Here is an 18,164-nt window from a genome sequence, read left to right on the forward strand (position 1 = left end):
TCTTGATATAACGAGGCTGTGACAGTGAAACCCTGCCGTATGGGACGTAACCTCCCAGAGCTCGTGGCATATTACTGAGACTGTTCCCAGTTCCTGCTTTGGAGACCAAGGGATGACAGTTGGCAGTGTTTGAACAGAAAATATCTTTGTTTCTGTTTTACTCTAACTGCCCATCTGTTGCTTCAACTTTCTGCAATTATTTCTGATAGAACGAAGCTTGTAGCACTGGCTTCAATATATTTATGTAAAAATTTTCTTAATATCATGTAAGTATAAATTCTTAATGGGATAGGCTGGAAGGGAAGTTATTAAACAGTGGGTTGACAAGCTGGCTCAACTGGGAACCAAAGCTGCCTGGCCTGTGTTTCTGATATTCTATCGATGTCATCAATTTCTCTGTGCAACCCTTCATCAGTTCTATGAAAACTAATCCCTTGTCCCAGGTTTACAGTCCTTCCTGTGAAAGGCAAAGGTCTCACTTTGCCATTTTGCTTCCCATCAAAATATTAGACACACCGGACATTAGTGGCTGGCCTGTTTTTCCTCAGGACCTTCTCAGGCCTCTGATTCCATCATCATCCAGTTATGTATCCCTCTCCTTAGCTCCCAGCCCCTGGTCTGTACAGCTCCTACTGAAGAATCATGAGCCCTCCATGTTTCTTTCGCTCGAACATCTGCTCAGCAAAGCTGCTGCTCCTAGGCGTCCTGCACATCTGCAACCGCAGCTGTCCAAGCCCACCCCCGCCTGCAGCCCTACCTCATGTTCTTCTCATTGCACTTTGACCTTCCCACAGCGCATGACAACATGCAATCACTGTGAGGGAACATCATCACTGATGTGTGCTTCTTCTCAAGTTTCCGCTCCTTTGTTCAAATATTCTCTTAAAAACTCAAAACCTGGGATTTACTTTGAGACTTAAATTCAGTCTATCACTCTTCTTACTATAAGTGTAAACGTGGTATACATTCGTTTTATCAGTGCTTTTTCTGGATCGCCCAAGATCATAGATAATTTATATATTTATTTTTAGTATCTTGTGACCCCATTTTCTAAAGTCAATTTCTACTCCATTTTTAATCACATAGATATATAGTATGCCACTTCCAAGGAGTCTTGAAAATTAAAGCTGTTTCATCAAATTCAGTTATACTGTGGATTGTCTTGAAAAAAATTATAGTGTTCTTTCATTAAATTATTTTAACATTTCTTTTATGTGGGTGCCCACAGCATACCCACATGCTTTAAATTAAAAATCCACTTCTAACATTTATAGTGTGGTTTTCTTATAGTTTTTTAAATGATTAACTTTCTAGCCCAGAAATATTTGATAAATGAGTTTCTGTGAGGCTTTTTCTCCCTTACAAAATAGATTAGGACATTCTCCTTTCAACATTTGGGCGTCTGCTGATAACTGGATCATTGATCACTCAGGCCTGTTTATTGTTTGGAGGTGCCCACAGCAGAACCAATGCCTTAATTAAAATCCACTTCTGACACTCACAGGGTGACCCATGTTCTGGTTTGTCTGGAACCGATGAGGCCGCCAGGACACTGAGCCTTCATTGTGAAAACCAGACGGCCCCAGGTAAACTAGGATGATTTGACCACTGCTAATACTATTTAAATTGCCCTAAGAGTGGAACTGTTGACAAATTTACCAGATTAAAAGTACATTGAGAGTTTATTTCTTGGATCACTTACTTTTAAATCTATATGTGTAAATATCAGTCATGTTATTAACCCAAAACACATTTATCTCAATTATACAAAGATAACCTTACCATCTAGATATGATTTAGTTTACCTCACATATTTGTACATAAAATTTAAGTTATATAAAATGTCACACTTTCACTGTGTCAGTTTATTAATGTGGAACTCTGTCCATTCACATAATCGTGTTTATTAAGCAGATACTGTTGGCCTCAAATAAAAGGGTAAAGACTAAAGATAGTATGGACAAGGAGATTATTATCTCTCCAGAAAATCTCAGCACCTACTAGATTTTTGTTAGTAATTTTGGGCCCCATTCTAGGTTTTCCAAATGCCCAAACATTTTTATAATTGCCATCTGGTTGCTATTTCATTGTTTGTGAGAACCCCTGTTCTTCTATTCCCTGGAGTTCAAGTATACGACAAATGTTCCATCAATTTGACTCATCTCCAGCAGTTATTTTCTTCCGCCTGTATTGGGGTTGTTCATCCATGGTATAGGCCCCAAACCCTTTCCTTTAACTCTGTGAGAGAAGTATTTGTTTACAATTGCCGAATTGTGCTCCAGGATTAAGCCCATAATGGAAACAGCTTGAGCATAGTGCCACTGTGGGTGGGTCGAGGCAGAAATAGACCACAGACTTTACCTTGAAGCTTAGCTTGAGTATGCCATATACTACCTCTGATTTGGTTTTGAGTCATCTCAAAGTGACCTTGAACGACTCATTTTGCAGAAAGTGACAGAATTTCCTCTATGCTGGCTTGCAGCTCCAAGTTGAGCACCAGAACATTGCTGCTGCATTGAGGAAATTCAGCAGCTAGAACAGTGCCCGACACGCGGCGGGTGCTCAGTGAGGTTGCTCAGTAAACCCTACAGTGTAGGACCGTAGTTAGCATCCCAGACGGGAAGCAGGACTTCACAGGAACCCTGGCCTCATATACTGTAGTGTTTCATGATTCAGCACTGAAGTAAATATTATTTCTGAATTGTTTACTTTGTATTTTTTTCTAGTTCCTCTAACTTGACTATGTTTTTTAAAGGTGAAGACTGTAACTTATATTTCCTGTCTCTTTGTATGACAAAGAGCAGTTACAAGACTCATAAAAATATATATTGCACTTTTATTGACATGGATGAATGCAAAACACTGATATTTTTTGACTGATAGACTAATTGAATCCCTAGACATGGCATGAGTTTGGAAGGGAGAATATATGAATTAATATTATTTTAAATTAATTTTTCTCTATATCTCAAGGTGTCCTTGTGGCCAAGTGCTGGTAGAGTGAGATTTTAGGATGACGACTCATGCTGCAGGGTAGAAATGTGGCAGATGTGATTATTTCACCTGGAATCTGCTCATGTTGTCAGTCGTGTATTTTATTTGACAACAACATCAATGTATCAATTCACAGAAGGAAAATACCCATTTCACAGGTCCATGCTGCCTCCTATGAACTTTAACATGGGAGGAAATCATTTCGTGATCTTTCAAATGGTAGTCTTAAAATAAGCCTACTGCTTAGAAATACAGAAAACCTGGATTCATGAAAGTCTGCCTCAAAATGAGAGAAAGTAATCATGAACACACATAGTGGAGTGATAAGAAACAAAGCCCCCAGGTGTGTCCATCTTCAAAGCCTTTCAAATGGACCCTGTGGCAAAGACACAGAGACCATAGCAGGACCCAAACCCCAATTTTCTGAAAAGGGATCCTTACAAATTCTAACAGGGGGACCCAGACATGCAAATAAATAGGTCCAAAAGCACATTTGACTGAGGCTCTAATGAAAAAATATTTTAGTTTTTATATAACTTGCTGTAATGAATAAAGTATTGTGGAATGGTAGCTAATCCTTAATCTCAGCGCAGTCCCCCCACCCCCCACTTTCTAAAACAGGACCTAAACCAAAAGCGAATTCGTTAAAAGCAACCCAGATTTTTAGGTTTCTTTTTCTTTTCTTTTTTCTTTTTTTCCCTTCCTCCTCTACTTCTCTTTACCACTGTTCCTCTTCCTTGGTTTTCCAGGCTGCTGATAATCTCAGGGAATGTTAGCATTGACTCATCCGTCACCAGCCACCAACAGCTCCCTGGTGTGAGTCCCAGACCACTCCCCAATTAGTTACTCAAGTGTTTCTCTGGGGAATGTTGGTGTCAGCAAAAGGCCCTCTGAAAGGAGTGCAGTGTTCCCTTTCAAGGGCTACATTTTTTACCTGCAGCGAAGGTGAATTCATGCAGACATTCATCTTTTTCTTTTCAGGGGAGTGGATTATCCCGCAGAAACAAGATAAATGTTATGACCTATATTTTAAGAAAGAAAAGACCCCGTGCTCCCCTAATGTCAAACAACAGCAGTCTTCTTGCTGAGCTGCAGCAGAAGGCATTGTTGTAGTTTTTAAATACATGCTTATCAATGATAGTGCTTCTTTTAGGTAAGGTGGGTATTTCAAAGGGCACTAAGAGAAATCAAAGGTTTGATAGATTTTCTAAATGGCTAGTTATTTTAAACAGGTTAGATCTGTTTCATCATGTGGTTTACTTTATCATAATTTCTAATGGGAAGAAAGAAAATGAAGATTTTGTTCATCATTTCTATGGTAATTAATTTCCAATAGCAAATACTTATAGATTATATAGTAGCAACCTGAACTGTAAGAGGAAAGTATGTTTGTTTTACCTAGCATCAGTAATGGTCAGTTTAGACATATTTAAAGTGCATTCTACTGGCTTATTTCTTATTTTAAAAATAACCTCCAAATTAAAATGTATCCCTTCATTTTCACATATTACTAATTTCATGGCCACTCATTTTGTTCTTAGTTGATTACAAGATTTTCTCCTGCCCCTACCAGGCTGGAGTCACCTTGAGGGTTAGAACTAGAACGTACTCATTTCCATGTTTACAGATCTGTCTCAGTACTTATTTCATGGGTTTTCAGTAAGTAATTATTGAGTGTGTTCTGATTACTACTATTCTTTGTCATTTTTACTGGTAGTGCCTTGGTAGTTTCCACAAAATAACATTTTGTAACAATTTGGCACAAGTCTCTAGAATTAAATGTGTCTGATAAAGAAGGTTACAAAATGAAAAGAATTTGGCATTTGAAATCAGAGAGACTTGAATTGAGCAACCTGGTAGGTCAGTCAGTGTTTTCAAATTGTGGATCAGGACACCTTGGTGGGATACAATGGGGGCATGCCTAACATATTTTGTAAATAATAAAGTATAATTTTTCAAAGAAATATACTAGGAAAAGATAAAACAATTCATATTATTTCATTTTATTTTTTGTTTCAGAGATTGACCAATGTGTATGTACATTTGTGTGCGTGTGTGTGTGTGTGTGTGATTGTGAAATGTGGTCACAATCTAAAATGTGGATTATTGTAAAATAAAGATAGGAAAAAAAACCACACTAAGCTAGTGGATATTTCTATGTTTCATAATAATTCTGAGCCTTGAATTTCCCATCTGTAAAATGTGGCTAATTCTATTTTGAAGGTTGATTCTGAGGATTGATGGTACTAGTATATGTGAAGTACATTATAGCATACCGAGTCCAGTAGAGGAGGCTAAGGAGTTTGCATATTTTTATCTGTGAAGGAATTCATACATTTATCAAGTCAGTTCCACTTAATTCACAAGCATCTAATTGTTCATTCCTGACTTGACTCTGAATTTGTTTCTTCATTTTGTTAACTACATTTGTCCTGGGTACCTTATTAAAATGGAAGTAGGAAAAAAGTCTTCTTTTTTGGCATGTTTAGTAGTTCTTCTGGGTGTGAGACTTGGTGCTCACGTAGACGGGGGTGGGGAATATGAGCATAGGAAAACTATACGGAAGAAGGAAACAGGGAGGGGGGCTGACGGTGGCTGTGTGGGAAAAATTGACCCTTCTGGAAGGAGATGATTCATCTCACCAAGAAGCAGATCAAGAGAGGGATATGAAAGGTTGTGGCCATTATAGGGGCAGTTTATTTTGTTTTGTTTTGTTTTGTGTAGCATTTTAGAGTGTTCTGAGTGGTTTTAGATCTTTTTGAGAAAATAGAAAACTTAAAAGATACCGTAGATCATAATATAATCTTTGTACTTGAAATGAATCTCTCCTTTGAGACAATTTATAGATGAGAAATCTGAGTTATAGGACATGTGACCTGATTTGCCTAAATAATAGAGAGCTGGAATTAGAACATACGTTCCTTGACTTTGAATCCACTCTTTTTAACACCAGTGTTGATGGATTAATGCCCCGAAACATTTCCCTGAGTGTGGTGGCCTCAGGCAGCTGAGCCTTTCTTTTCTCTCATGTCTCCACCATGGTTGTAGTTGAGTCTAGGACCTCGCCTTTCCCACCGTCATTGGAGGGTAGCTTGGTCAGATGGATCAGAGAGCTGAATGAAGCCTTGGAGACCTGCTCATTCCGAACTTTTCCAGTGTTATTTTAACAGTGAAAACATTTTTTTTAAAACACGATTTATGTGGCGGTTTAATATATAAAGCAGATTTTAAAACACGATCTAGCTGAAATTAGTATTAAGGGGCCTAGAGTGCTTGCCCCTACCTCCCACCCCCACCACAGTCAAACCCCTGGGCTCCCAGGAAGCACCATCATTAAAATAAGAACATCTACTTGATTGCTTTGTTTTATAACTAGGCTTTCTATGAATTCAGGGGAAAGAGAAAATTGTTTTAAAGTATCCTAGGAGAAAAATCAGCTCTCTCATATTCAGCAAGATAGCCTTGGGGTGTGGACTGCAGTGAGCAGGACTCCAGGTGGGTCCCAGGGAAGGTGTGAAATGTGAGGAAGTAGACCTTAATGTGTGCGAAACAAACATGTATACATGTTAATCAACTCAAGAGTATAACTGACCCACTATTTTTAATAACTTTCCCAAAGAACGCAAAATCTTTGAAAATAGACATATTTTCTTGAATATAAATAACGTTAATGTGATTTCAAATAGGTTTGTGCAGATGCCTTGTGGGGTCTTCAGCAATGGCTTCTTTCAGCGAATTCTACAAAACAGCAACTGGTGTGGAACAGCTGCCTTGTCATCTGATAGGACAGGGTTCCTAAAGGAAGAAGCTGCCTGGCCTTTCACTGACTCTTTGCAGATTGGTGGGAGCTCCCAGAGCCCCCCAGGATGTGGTTCAGTATCTGTGACGAGGGAAATGGAAGCAGGGCCCAAATCAGGCGATCACAACTTACACGCTTACACACCTAAGATTCCAAGGCCAGGTATATTGTTACTGATGTTTTTAATGATCACACTGCCAGTAGGCTTAAGTCTTATCATTTCCAAGAACCTGAGGTTGGTGGCTCATTTATGACCTGTTTCAATGCTTTTTCCGCCCGGAGTCCATGACCGAATGTTGAATAGTATTTGCTACCTGCTTGTCTGAAGGCTCTTCCTGCCCAGTCCCACTCACCAGCTTAGCGCAGGGCGGTAAGTCGCCCTCAGGGAGAAAGGGAGTCTGGGTGCCGGTGGTGCCGATCACCAGCACGTTTTTCTTCAAGTCAATGGAGCACTGATGTCTCTTGAGCATGTCTAGCCCTAGCAGCATGTCCATGGGCTGCTCCTCGAGGATAGAGAAGGAGCATTGTAAGAAATCACCTTCGATTTGAATCTGAGCGAGGTGAACGCGGCCAAGGATTCTCTGAGTGCCCACTCCTTTGGCAATGCCGGCCCACCTGCGGTCCACCAGCCGTATTATACTACACCTCTCGGCGCAGGCCTGGCTCATGATGGTCATCTGGGCACCCGAGTCCACGAACGCCTTCAGAGGGTGGCCGTTCACCTTGCAGTTGATGTAGAGCATGGCCACTTGCCCGAAACTCTCTGGCGCCTCTTCCATGGCTATGGTCATGTTCTCCTCGATGTTTTGCTGCCGGATTTCCTCCTCGATTCTGGCTTGAGCTTCCAAATCAAATGGGTCAGCAGAGATGAGGCGAAGCCTCTCCTGCTCTCGCAGGGCGCTTTCCCTTTGCTGATCCTTCAGGACCCGAGAAAAGGTCTGGAAGTTGCCGCTGAGCAGGGCCTCCGCCAAGGTGGGGTTGCGCTCCTTCAGCAGGGCCAGGTCGTGGGGGTTGGAGAGCAGCAGGCTGCGAATCAAGGCGGGGCTGCCCAGGCCCTGGCCGCACGGCCTCTCCCCGGAGCCCCGGGACTGCGGGGCCGGCTGTGCCCGAGGGGGCTGCCGCGAGCTGGAGGTCCCCGGCGTGGCCCTTGGGAAGTCCGGCTGAGGCCCCACACTCTCCTCCTGAAGGAGAACAACCACATCGCCGTCCCTGAGGCCGCAGGAGCCCAGGGGGCAGTGGTCGTCGGTGAGGAGCCGCTCCATGTGGATGATCCGAGCCTCCTGAGCCGGGACGCCGGACTCCAGCTCGCAGAGCGCGCGGAAGTCCTGGAGCTCGAAGTCAGGGCTGACCTGCAGGGAGAAGGTGGCCTCGGACAGGTCCCTTCGCACACAGTACACAGTGAGCAGCATGGCGCGCGCGCAGGAGGGCCATGTGGGCAGACAGCGACAGGTCACTGGGGGCTGGGGCTGGTCTCTGTTGGAGGCTCAGCTGCTCCTCAGACTGGGGACCTCGGTTGAGGTTCAGTCACCTCTCAGCGAGGCCGGCGCGCACCAGCCGTGAGGCAGCCTGCCGTGTTCCAAGTTCATCCGCACGCGTGCTGTTTGGAACTCAGAATGCCGTTCCCATAGGAACAAGTTATTTCGGTCCGTTAGGTTCCAAGGCTAGCCCTTCAAAGCTTATTTAAATGATATGAAAAAGATTTCAACTCTTCCTGAACAACATATTAACAATCATTGTGTCGATTTGAGAATTGTATTCTTCATCCTTCTGCTTACCCCAAACACTGCGAGCTTGTTTCCTAGTGGCTAGAATCACGCTGCGTGCTTGGCGTGACGGGGAGGTCAGGCGTGGGTCCGCCCGAGGGGCTTCCATTCGAGGCGTGGATGGTCGAGGGGTGGATGGTCAATCCCTAGGGTGGAGGTAAGTGCTTTTACGAAGACACATTCAGCGCAGGAAAGGCATGAACTCTAAAGAGGAGGCAGGATGTTGAAGGATATTGAAGGATACTTGCCATGTCAAAAATGGTGAGAGTCACTCCAGACAAAAAGAATTACATGTACAAAAGTAAAAACCCATGACAGTGCCTGTTATTTCCTATGAAAAGTAAAATATTCAATTGAGAAGAGAAATGTATGTATGATCTTAAATGGCAGAATATAGGAAGCTGGAAAAATATTGAATTGAACCGATTTATAAAGTCGCCTATGAATCCAAGGAATTTAAATATTGTCAATAAGCAAGATTTTTTCCTTAAAAAAGTGTAAAAAGGAGGGAATAAAATGTGAATGAAGAGAAAGGAAATAGAAATTTTAAAGATTTAAAGCAGGTAATTGTGATTTTTTAATTTAATGGACTTAAGGAAGGGTTTTATGTTTGTTTTTGCAACACATGGAGGTCATGGTGGCAACAGGGACAACTGGAGGCTTTCTCAGCAGCTGAGAGGGGAGCTGTTCCTAGACCACGAAACAGCAGGAAGACGGAAGCCAAGCCGGCACTGTGAGGCGCCAACGTGCTTCTCGAGCGGAATGGACAGGACATGTTTACCCCCTGGGTGTGGGGAGTGTGAAAGAGGGCGTGTGTGGGGGTGACAGAGAGGGAGACTTAGAGATGGGCCGCTCACTACCTTGGGAGGAGGAGTGAGATGAACCTTTGAGGAGACCAGTCTGGCATTCGTTCTGCATAAAATGCATGGGAATGCCACACTGGAGGCTCTCTGACTCGAGGGCACAGGGCCCAACCCGCAGGCTCACACGGTAAGGGTACAGATATCCTTCAGGACAACTAGTGACGGGGTGCCAATCCTTGAGTGCCAGTTTCTTTTCTCTATATTTCACAAAGTGTTTGGCACTGGGAAGGGCTCATACTTCCCTGTCTTGGTCTTCCCAGGCTCACCTGCTTAAGAGCCTAAAGATAGTATCCTCCACCTGGCCCTCACCACCTCCCCTACCTAGTTCAAGGTTTGTCAGAAGACCTGCACCACGCCTTAGAGGAGGATGTATATCAACCTAAAGCACACGTGCACGTGTGTGTGTGTGTGTGTGATCTGTTTCCCGTGTGTTTGCCATCTCATGAAAACTGTATCTTACTCATTGCTCTAATTATCATAATGTTTGCATAGTCTTCTGCATTTATAGGAATACACACACGAGTAATGTGACTTGTAGGCTGTGTTCTTTCTTTCATGATCATCATAGAATTTTATAGTTATTGTATATCTTAATTATCATCTCATCCAGCACCTTCATCTGTGAGACAGACCTAGTTGCATAAGCTCCCAGCTAGTTCCAGCAGACTGGGGAGTAGAACTAAGTTGTAATGATGACAGTAAAGCAACACATCAGGAATTGGGCTGTGTTGTCAAAGGAGTTCACAGTCCAAAAGACACACGCAGAAGCACACACACACGAACTGGGGGTTAAAGCATTACCACAGACGCTGGCACAGCACAGGGGAAAGGAATTGTGTCTGGAGAACAAATGAAGAAGGCGACAAGGGTTATTGGTCAGGGAATGCTTCCAGAAAGATTCAGGCTTACAGAGGTAACAGGAAGTTAACCAAATGGGTGTGGGCCAGGGTGAGAAATGAAGGCTGAGAAGAGAGAGGCCTGACTTAGATCTGTCACTGGAAGGCAGCGTTTCATGGTAGGGAGGACTTCACAAGATTTTAGGGGGGAAAAAATCTAGCGTTGCCATTGTCCTATGGATCTAGTTTTCACTATCTATGGAAATGGATGGCCCTTTAACCCCCAAAATATTCGCTTGATAACTTTCTTCTGTAGTTCTTAACATCCTGAGAAGTCCATCAGGGATCCATAATGGTTTCTGCTGAGTTTGGGGACAACTCTCACATGAGGCAGGTCACAGGCAAGTGCCTGCTGCAGAAGATGGAGGGCAGCCAAGCTTCCCTTCCGGCTGCTGTCCCACCGGCCTCGGATCTCTTGCTCTGAAAATCTCAGTAAGTTAGGGAGACAATACTAAGGTTGTTGTGTGTGTGTGTTTTTTAACAGTGGATGAAATTATTTTTTTAATACCTAAAAAATGTTGCAGTTTACATTCAATATTACTTTATATCAGGTGTGCAGCATAGTGGTTAGACAGTCGTACACTTTGCAGAGTGTCCCCCGATATGTCCAGTACCCAACTGGCACCACATAGAGTTATTACAATATTGCTATGTTCCTATACCACACTTTACATCCCATGACTAGTCTGTAAACACCAATCTGTACTTCTCCAGCCTTTCACCCTTTCCACCCAGTCCCCCAACACCAGACTGTTCTCTGTGTCTATGAGTCTGTTACTGTTTTGTTTGTTCCTTTATATTGTTCTTTCAATTCCACACATAAGTGAAATCACATGATCTTTCTTTCTCTGACTGACTTATTTCACTTAACATAATACCCTCTAGGTCCATCCATGCTGTCACAAATAGTAAAATTTTGTTCTTATTTATGGCTGAAGAATATTCCATTGTATATATATATACCACACCTTTTTTATCCACTTGTCTATTGATGGGCTTTTAGGTTGCTTCCATAACTTGGCTACTATAAATAATGCTGTAATGAACATTCTTTCAAATTAGTGCTTTAGGTTTTTCTGGATATACATCCAGAAGTGGAATCAGTGCGTCATAAGGCAGTTTCATTTTAAATCTCATACTCTTGTCCACAGTGGCTGCACCAATCTACATTCCCACCAATAGTGGATGAGAGTTCTCTTTGGATGAAATTATTTTTATAGATTAAATTTATTTTGGCTAAGCAAGAATTCAGGGTTCACATCCAAAGAAGCTAAGATATGTTTATATATGCACACTAATGACACCATTGCCTTCCTTGATAGTTAACATCGTGCAGTATGTCTTATTATCCTGCTGTAATTCTTGACTGTTGGTGGCATTTTATACATATGTGCCTTGTACTAACTTACTCCTTACTGAGAACATACAAAGGAAATCAAAGAGCCTCAAGGTTTGGCCAGTTAGCTGTCATCATTCCATGGATCACACGATGTCATGACTGGCAAAGATCCTTTGGATCCTCTAGTTCAGCCACCCATCTAGGCCTCAAACCTCTGTTGCAAAGCAGCCTGGAATCTGAAAAGATACACACGGCCTCCTGGGGATATTTAGTACTTCTATTTATATATTGTTTGGTTCTCTAATTTTAGTCAGCACGATGGGTAATTCAACTACCATATATGGAGTTTACAATTTTTTTTTTTATGGAAAGTAATACAATCATTTATAAATAATAACACAAGAATAATTTCTGTTTCATGTACTCACAACTGGTAACCTACTTTTGCCCCACCCTGTATATCATTCAAAATTTTAATTAAAACCTCTTTTGATTGTGTAATAAACTGGAGGGTCATGGGGAATATATACAGATACTGCTAAAGTAAAATGTTCTTATACCATAGATCATACTGCACTGACCCCTGAGCAGTGGGCGCTCCGAATTATCTCGATGTGCTCATCTGGGTAACTGAAGGTTATTGCAACTTTGCTTGAGGAGCTTTTTGTGAACTATATTCCCTTACTTTCTTCCTTGGTCAGTACAATATAAGAACATAATTGAATCTTTCTTTGATAAGTAAGACTCCTGCAAGTTCTCGGGGCTATCACTCAGAAAATCAATTCTCATTGTGTAGCCTAAATACCCAGAAAATAGGAAAGATGGCACTGATTTCATACTGGCCAAGTAAGTAACCTCAAAGTTATATTTTTGGAATAAATCCACAATAATACCTTTTATAATTTGTCTCTTTAAAAAAACTTAATGCAGCAAAATTTCAGATAATTGATGGTTCCACTCAGTACAGTCATTTGATGTTTAAAGTACTATCTCTTGCTTTACAGAGCAAAGTAAATGCCTTTTCTAAAAAAAAAAAAAAAAAGTGGCTGCATAAGTGTCTTTATGTAGCATTCACAATAATTAAAACATGTTAAGCAAGTGTATTAGCTTACAGTATTTGTATTACTTCCTTTATGTGACTGATATTACTTTTAAAATAAAGTGTAATGAAGACTTATTCAGACAGTTAAATCATCACTTGAGATTTTCCATGCAGTTTAGGAAAGATGCAGAATTTTTAAAGCAGTGTCCTTAGGTTAAAAAATTAATTTTCCTACTGTCTTATTTGCTTTATAATAATGCAATATATTGTGCTAGAACTGTCATAAATGAATAACATTTATTTTTGCAGAGAGTTTATTATTTAATAGATACATTAAAATGCTCTAATATAAGTTCAACCTTTGGTTAGTATGTTTGGAGGTTTCTCACATGGAAAAGCTCAGAATTACCCATCTTTGAAGCTTAAACACCATCATGTCCTCTTAGATATGCAGTTGAGGAAACTCAGGAGACCTAAGATGTATTCTGTATGAACCTGCCAGGACCTCAGCGAGTAGTTTTCCTTTACTGTAGGGAGAGAGAATATGGACAGAGCACGCGCGCGCGCACACACACACACACGGAGAGAGGAAGAAGTAGAGAGTGAACAGGTATACAGCTAGGACATCTTTTCAATTACTTTGAAAGTGTAATTGAAAGATTTTGTCATTTTCCACCAGGGAATGTTTTTATTGTATATTTCATTTATTGCTTTAGTTTAACATTGTACCATGAAAAGAAATGCATTTTAAGTTATATATTGCATGTAGAAAATAATAATATATAATATAATCTCTTGATAACTTTTGGCTTTTTAGAAATATACAAGGTGGGGTAAAAAGTTGGTTTGCAGTTATTTGTATGGAAAATAATACAATAATTAATAAATAATAATACAAGAATAAACTGTTTCACATACTCACAACTGTAGACCTACTTTTGTCTCATCCTGTATATCTGCTGAGTTTAAATGCATATTTATGTGTATTTACTTATCTTTAAGAAAGTCTACTGCTGTAATTTTTTGCCTTATGATCCCTGCTAATGTCTTTCTCATATAAAAATTACTCTGATCTGTGAGCCACATGCTTTGTTATTGAAGATTTAAAGATTACTTACAATTTGTGAGAGAAACAATAGATTATAGATTAAATCAATTTAGTGTAACAAGTTGAAAACAGAATAAAAACAACTTATGATTTTGTGGGTTGACAGTTACTTGTTTCTTATATACCTTAGAAAAGGAATTTTTTATGTTTCTGTTTCTGCTGTGTGAAGAATAACCATGTAACACAAAATAGTAAAAGTAATGACTATAGGACCTTATGTTTTGAATTCAGCTGTGATTGAGGAAAGTCATTTAAATAATTTCATTGTGTACTATTTTATATTAACTTGTAATCAAGTCGTTTAAAAAAGAATGTCACTGTAGGTAAAAAATACCATAGTTACCTATACATGCATTCAAATATACTTTAATAACGTCTACATAAATTTTCATTGTCAAATATCAATGGTTGTTTCTACATGAGTTTATCATTGCATTTAGGTGATCGTGTGTTATCCTGAAAATGAGAGAATTAGCTGGTTTCTGTGGTGTTAGTAATTAATCAGCAAAGTATTAACTTCTGAGCATCTTCTCTTAGGATAACTGATAGAAAAGACATGTACTGATGAGCACATTCCTTAATCTTCAAGAACAATAGTGTACATTAGACTAAAATATCAAACTAGAGAAAGCACCTTTATTAAATCTTTTTTATACTTTTATTTTAGAAATGATGTCTCCATTTCTTCTTTTTATTAAAACTGTTTGCATGAGATGCTTGCTCTAATAGTCGTTTCTAATGTCAGATACCTTATTTTATTTAACCTTGAGACTCCAAAGTTCCTAACACAGTGTCTTGATCATGATACATAATCAGAAATGTCTGAATGATTGGCAAAATAACCATTGGCCTACACGTTGGACAGAAGCCACATAAAGGAGTAGCAATAAAATTCTAGACCTCCATGCGTCCGTTCTCACTGTTGCCAGGACGATTCTGCAAAGTTGGAAACCACTTTGTATCTGTTTTTTATTTAGGTCTAATTTCTGTGTGTGCTATTCGTCCTTCCAGGATAGTCATTCCCAGTGGGAAATTAGTGGAGGGCAGCATCATTCTTTGAAAGTGTCGTGGTTTGGTTTTATTAATTGCCCAGAAGTATATATATTTGGAAAGTTATAGACTTGTTTTGTATTTACATAGTTAGTTTTCTGCTAGTTGGAGATGAGCACAGAAACTTGTTAATAATTTCTCACAGTAAATATTTCATGACTACTTCCTATGAGCAAGTCAGTGGACTAGGGCTTTGAGGACAGCAGGATGGATAGGAGACACCACCTCCTTCAAAGAACAAGATATCCACTAGGGGAGATAGGACTCATGCCCTTAGAATTATTTTACATAATAGAAATTAATATGAGTCATGATAGATATGTAAATAAAATATTGTGCTTGCTTAAGGCCTGGCTAGGTAGCTCAGTTGGTTAGAGTGTCATTCCTATATGCCAAGGTTGTGGGTTTGATCCCCAGTCAGGACACATACAAGAATCAGCCAATGAATGCATCAATAAGTGGAACAACAAGTTTCTCTCTCTTTTTTTAAATTCTCACCCAAGGACATTTTTTCATTGATTTTTTTTTAGATAGAGTAGAAGGGAGGGAGAAAGAGAGAGAGGGAAACATCCATGTGAGAGACCCACATTGGTTGGCTGCCTCCTGCACAACCCTGACCAGGACTAGGGACTGAACCTACAACCGAGGTACATGTGCTTGACTGGGAACCGAACTTGTGACCCTTTGGTCCCCAGACTGGTGCTCAGAGCCAAACTGGCCAGGGTTCTCTCTTTAAAATAAAATAAAATTTAAAAAAGACCTTTAAAAAAGTACTGTGCTTGCTTAGAAGAGATAGTGGTTACATGTTCTGATGGGGGTGTGCAGGGGCGGATAGCGGTGTGCAGAATGCGCATGGAACTGAGTCTGAAGAATGATTTGATCACAGCCATGGTTAAATTTTATTTACCCGGGTTTGGAGGATAATCCTTTCCTATAGGTATCATACCAATCACTCAACACCCTTCTCTGCACACAAACATACATTTTACTGTTCGTGTTTTTCTCGTAGATGCTATCACCAGATGCTGTAGGATGTAGGGTTGGTGCAGGGAAGGACGGTGGTGTTGCCTTCTGAACGGTCTTCGAAACCCCCCCATTCACACAGGCGCCCACACAGACAAGCAGAATGAATGCCCATGTCTGTTTCTGGTACAGAGCCTGGCTAGTTGAGAGGCAGTTCCTGAATCAAAATCTATGTAGGTGTTTTTCCCAGTTCACCTGCATCTATTTTAATTAGTGAAGATTCCTTCAAGACCTTGGCATACGTAGCCAACCAGCCTTAGCTCATGGTACTCTCTAGCCTGTGCAGATATTAGAAAATGAGTAGAGGTTGTATCAGGAGTTCCCAAAACTCCTTGTGGGAGCATTTCATGTAAATGTATACAATTAGTGGATATCATATTTAATTTTAAAGAAGGTGCTGATGGAACTACACACACATTTATGTTACAATGCAGAACTTTCTGAATGTAACCAGTTTTCATATTAGCCACACACATTCACCTCAGACACAAGAGACTTCTAACTACAGGGCACAGCGTACCAGCATGCAGTCTACCCGCACAGGGGATCTGATGTCCCCAGCCCCTGGCCCTGCCAAAAGCCAGCTACGTGGCAAGTCAGTATACTTATGATGACACTTTGGGTTAACTGTCTTTGCAGCATGCATGTATTCTTGTTTCCTGACAGGGCAAAGATATAGTGAGCTCTCAAATATGTGAAAAGCCATGGCACCACGACAGGGTTGATTGGGTATTTCCTGAATTAGATGCATGCTAGATGATGTTTCTACAACTGTCTCATGAGAGGGAAATTTTCCAGATTGTTGTTTATATAGTTTTCTCTATTCTACACAGCAGCTGGGTTAATTGATCACCATGGTAATCAGCATGGCTAAAACCCATCTGTCTATAGAATTGAATTGTGTTCCAGCCATGAAAATGAGAAACAAAGCCTGATAAACAAAAGCTTTATTAAAACAAACAAATAAACAAATAAAAGAGAAATCAACTCATCTTCTACTTTTTTCAGAAACATTAAATTTAGCAGCCTAGATGCAATGAGAATTTTTTTCTGTAGACTGTCGAAACAACGTCAGGTCCCCAGCATTTTCCTTTGTGTCTCTGGAATGATTCGGGAATGTCATTGTCTCTGTGGGCCACCTCTCTATTCTGAGAGACGTGAAACTCCTGTGCCCATGTCTGTTCCATTATTTCCATTTCACTTATGAATATTCTATTTTACTCAGCTTATAAAATGTGTTTAACTGCTTATACCCTCCTGTTTACCATGTGTTGGTAAATTATTCAGTGTGCTTATTCCCAGAACATTAGTCTCTGTTTGGAGGCCTCCAGAAGGCAAGGACTACATGCTTCGGCTTTCAGAATCAAAGACATATTTCTTTTTTTTTCTTTTTTTAATTTTATCCTCACCCAAGGACATTTTTCTATATATTTTTTTTCCAGATAGAGTGGGAGGAAGGGAGAGAGAGAGAGAGAGAGAGAGAGAGAGAGAGAGAGAGAGAGATCGACATGAAAGGGACACATCGAGTGGCTGCCACCCGCATGACCCAACCAGGGCCAGGGACAAACTGCAACCGAGGTACGCGCCCTTAGAGGGAACCAAACCTGGGTCTCTCTGGACCGCAGGCAACACTCTAACTGCTGAGCCAAACCGGCCAGGGCGAGAGACATATTTTCTGATGTATCATTGACTCCTCCCCCACCCTTAACAAACTGTAAATGAAATGGAACAGAAATGTGTAGGCAACCCTAACAAAACTGTTTTTGAGTCTTTTACTTTTCTTTATTTTCTTCTTTTTCATCAAAACAATTTAAAGTACTGTTAATTTTGAACAAAGACTTGGTTTTATTTAATGTTCTTACTGTAGTGTTTTCATCTAGAACATAGTTGTGGTGGGCTCTTTGTGCCTGTGGCTGAGAGACTTAGACCAAATGTCCTCAAGATAACATGTAAATTACTGCTTATACAACATGAAATCGTCCAGCATTAGATTGATGTCAGAAAGTGGAGCGCCGCTGTAGTCATGGTTGCTGATATTAAAACTGAGAACTCAGACTATATCTTTATAGAAAAGTTTAAAGCAAACAGGACCATTAGATCTGGAATTTGCAGCAAGCCAACCTGGAAAAAAAATAGGTAATTTGTGTTTGTGGGATGAATATGTAGCAAATTTACCTAACGGTTATTCTCAGGTGTGTCCACCTCCTCTTTTATAGTCCTAAGTAAGATCAATTCTTTATGGTATTGAATTTTTCATCTAAAATAATTAGGATCATCCTAGATAGAA

General features: G+C 40.5%; 2 protein-coding genes across 2 annotated transcripts in view; one reads left to right on the plus strand and one right to left on the minus strand.

The window, feature by feature from the left end:
• Positions 1 to 18,164, plus strand: part of PDGFD (platelet derived growth factor D) — a 279,190-nt gene that overhangs the window by 147,379 nt on the left and 113,647 nt on the right. The gene's annotated exons all lie outside the window — the stretch shown is intronic.
• On the minus strand, positions 7,054 to 8,202 carry DDI1 (DNA damage inducible 1 homolog 1). Its single transcript, XM_036260182.1, has one exon. The coding sequence runs from the start codon at positions 8,200 to 8,202 to the stop codon at positions 7,054 to 7,056; it is 1,149 nt and encodes a 382-aa protein (XP_036116075.1).

The sequence above is a fragment of the Molossus molossus genome, unplaced genomic scaffold (genome assembly GCF_014108415.1).
Source record: "Molossus molossus isolate mMolMol1 unplaced genomic scaffold, mMolMol1.p scaffold_m16_p_13, whole genome shotgun sequence".
Taxonomy (NCBI): Eukaryota; Metazoa; Chordata; class Mammalia; order Chiroptera; family Molossidae; genus Molossus; species Molossus molossus.